The 3777-nt window shown below is 37.5% G+C and overlaps 1 protein-coding gene across 1 annotated transcript in view; it reads left to right on the plus strand.

Moving 5' to 3' along the window:
- Window positions 1–2913, plus strand: part of RSRC1 (arginine and serine rich coiled-coil 1) — a 419086-nt gene extending 416173 nt beyond the window's left edge. Inside the window, exons 9-10 of the mRNA XM_017890529.1 lie at window positions 1711–1863; window positions 2561–2913. Coding sequence (XP_017746018.1) covers window positions 1711–1863; window positions 2561–2653 — 246 coding nt within the window. The 3' untranslated portion in view covers window positions 2654–2913. The remainder of the gene's footprint in view (window positions 1–1710; window positions 1864–2560) is intronic.
- Window positions 2914–3777: the final 864 nt, after the last annotated feature.

The raw sequence follows: 3777 nt of genomic DNA on the forward strand, positions 1-3777 counted from the left end.
CTGTCCCCAGAGGTGGAGACTACAGAGACAGGCAGGTTTCCTTGAGCTGCTGTGAGCTCCACCGAGTTCGAGCTTCCCAGCGACTTTGTTTACCTACTTAAGCCTCAGCAATGGCGGGCGCCCCTCTCCCAGACTCGCTGCTACCTTGCGGTTAGATCACAGACTGCTGTGCTAGCAATGAGGGAGGCTCCGTGGCCGTGGGACCCTCCCGGCCAGGTGTGGGTATAATCTCCTGGTGTGCCCGTTTGCTTAAAGCGCAGTATTGGGGTGGGAATTACCCGATTTTCCAGGTGTTGTGTGTCTCAGTTCCCCTGGCTAGGAAAAGGGATTCCCTTCCCCTTGCGCTTGCCAGGTGAGGCAATGCCTGACCCTGCTTCAGCTCTCGCTGGTCGGGCTGCAGCAGCTGACCAGCACCGATTGTCCGGCACTCCCTAGTGAGATGACCCCAGTACTTCAGTTGAAAATGCAGAAATCACCCGTCTTCTGTGTCGCTTGCGCTGGGAGTTGGAGACTGGAGCTGTTCCTATTCAGCCATCTTGCTCTGCCCCTCCAATGGGACATTATTTAGCAATAAAGAATAATGAAGTACGGATACATGCTGCAATATGGATGAACCTTAAAAACATTATGCGGCTGGGCAAGTGACTCACGCCTGTAATCGTAGTACTTTGGGAGGCCAAGGCAGGCAGATCACTTGAGGACAGGAGTTCGAGATCACCCTGGGCAACATGGCAAGACCTTGTCTCCACTAAAAATACAAAAATTAGCCGAGTGTGCGTGGTGGTGTGCGCCTGTAATCCCAGCTGCTCGGGAGGCTGAGGCAGGAGAATCACTTGAACCTGGGAGGTAGAGGTTGCAGTGAGCCAAGATCACGCCGTTGCACTCCAGCCTGGGTGACAGAACAAGACTCTGTCTCAAAAACAAAAAAATTATGCTAAATGAAAGAATCAGTCATGGAAGACCACATATTGTATGATTCCTTTTATCTGAAATGTCTGGAATGGGCAAATCCATACAGAAAGGAGATTAATTGTTACCTCGAATGGAAAGGTTGGAATAAATGGGGAATGATTGCTAATGGTATGAGGTTTTGTGGGGCATGATGAAAATGTTCTAAAGTTGATTCTGGTAATAATTGCACAACTCCGTGGATATGCTAAAAGCCATTGAATTATGTACTTTAAAAGGGTAAATTGTATGGTATATGAAGTCTATCACTCAATAAGGCTATTTTTTTAAAGATAACCTTTGAATTTACTTTTCATACCTAAAGAGGCCAACGAAATGTTGGATATTTGTTGTAAGCTTGTTTCGATTAATAGAATTTAGATATATGAAATAATGTATCTCTCAATAGTATAGGCACATAAGTACCAATTTCTTAAGAAAAATATGCTCATCATAAGAAATGATGAGCATTTTCTCAGCATTTTTGTGTTATTCCTAAAACAAATACAATATAGTTATTCTTATATTCTATTTCTATATATATAACTGTATTCCTAAATATAATTATTCCTAAAAGAAGCAAATATAAAATAAAACAACTGTATTTCTAAAACAAACAAATACAAAAGTAGGGCCTTTTTGGAGATGGGTATCATCTCAAAGGAGACTAATTGAACAGTTGTTACTCAAAATCAGAAATATTATTGAAGTGAAACTCTAATTGTGTATTGTGTTGAAATTAATATGTGTTGTTTCTTTCAGTCAGTGGAACCTAGTGAAGTGAAACAGGCAACTTCAACATCAGGACCAGCATCAGCAGTTGCCGATCCACCCAGTACTGAAAAAGAGATAGATCCCAGCAGCATCCCTACTGCTATCAAGTACCAAGATGACAATTCCCTGGCCCATCCAAATGTAATATCCTTAAACTTTACGAATATCAATTGAAGTCTAATTTACTGAAATTATTTCAAACTGTTATCCTTTTGTGCTAACACCAAGAAGACCATTGGAGGAAACAGGTTCATATTCTCTTGGTAAAAATAGGCATCTGGCCCCCAGGCCATTAGAACTGTTACCTATATTTGAATACAGTAGGGTCCAATTCATGTTGCCTAACTTGTAAACGTATTCTGTCTATAGTTAAGGAAAACAGATGAAGAGAAGCATTTTTTCCCTTTTTTTTTTTTAGCTGAATTGATCAGCACCATGAGAAGTATTCCATGAGAATGGAACTAAAAGTTCCATTTCTGACTTAGCTCTACTTTGTTCATTATCTGTGAGCACATCACTAACATCGTACTTTGCTGTCTTCTATGAAATGGTGTAATTCTGCTGTGTTTTGGAAAAGTTGTAGGAAATAAACTTCACAAATATAAGGTACAAAATTGTTAACCAATGGTGTTGATACTAGTAGTTCTTTTAATCCAAGAATTTCTGAGCATTAGTAATTCCAAATAGATAGTCATCAATTAAGAGGTCATCAAGAGTTAAACAATATCCAAATCTTGTGTTGAGAGGTATATTCTACAAAGGTGGGTTCTGTCATATTAGGTCAAATTCAACTTACTGGGAGACAGTAACATTTTTTCTTTTTCTTTTCTTATTTCAGTTATTTATCGAGAAAGCTGATGCTGAGGAAAAATGGTTCAAGAGGTTAATTGCTCTCCGACAAGAAAGACTAATGGGCAGTCCTGTGGCCTAAGTAATATACATATAGTTAGATTGGATTGTCAGCAATAACATTGGAAATTGAGGTTTTAAATCCCAATATTAACTTTTACTCTTAAAAGGATTTTTCTGATTATATATAAAGGTAGTCTCATTTCATTTGTCTCTCATGTAGGCTTGAATATTTGTTGATTTGAATTAAATCAAACATTGTGAAAATTAAAACATAAAATTTAAGATTGCATGAAAATGTTATACTGTTAATAAAGCTAATCATAAATAAGTCTGTTAAAATGAATGGTACACAGTAGTGTTTCTTAGTGCAATCATGAGAATTGAATTACATGCTATAAATATGAGATTTCATCTTTCATATGGTATTCAACCATTTTTAAATATTTTATTTCACCATATTGCAAATGTTTAGGCACAATGAAAAGCACGCTAAACAATATAAGCAGAATGTGCATGTTAAAGAACATATTTATGGGAAAAAAAATTTTGAAACTGATGGGGAAAAAAATTTTTGAAAATTTTTTTGAAAAAAAAAAATTTTTGAAATTGATGATTTTGCTTGGAGATCAGCTTCTACTAGATGCTCCCTTGCATCATGTTAGCAGATCTCAGCTCATTTTAAAAATCATATGTTCATGCTAGACCTAATCAGTTGGCCAAATACCTATGCTAGAGAAATCATTTCTGAGAAAACCGATAAGAGCTCTCACTTCAATCTTACTTAACCCACTGCTATTCCCTGTGGGGAAAACCAGCTAATTGTTTTGATAAGGCTGTCTGCCATTGTAGAATACCTTTCTCTAGTAGCTGAATGACAATCAACTGTATGTTCCATACTAAACATGCCAGAGATAGGACTTTTAGGCCTTGCTTTACAAAACTGGTTTTTAACAGCTGACATGAATATTTCCTGTTTCTATTTTCTCCTGTTGTCCAGTCACTCTAATTTAGTCTCTGTGAAACTGTAGCTCAGAGCACAAGATAAGCACAAAAAGTCTTCAGGGTAGGACTGCCAACATATAGGACATTTTAATGCCATCTTCTTTATATTTCTGGGACTATTAAAATTCAAATCTGTTGAAAATGAAAAATATAAAACACTCAATTGCACAGAGTATAGAAAATAAGTGATGATGAAACATT

The sequence above is a fragment of the Rhinopithecus bieti genome, unplaced genomic scaffold (genome assembly GCF_001698545.2).
Source record: "Rhinopithecus bieti isolate Rb0 unplaced genomic scaffold, ASM169854v2 scaffold_17971, whole genome shotgun sequence".
NCBI lineage: Eukaryota > Metazoa > Chordata > Mammalia > Primates > Cercopithecidae > Rhinopithecus > Rhinopithecus bieti.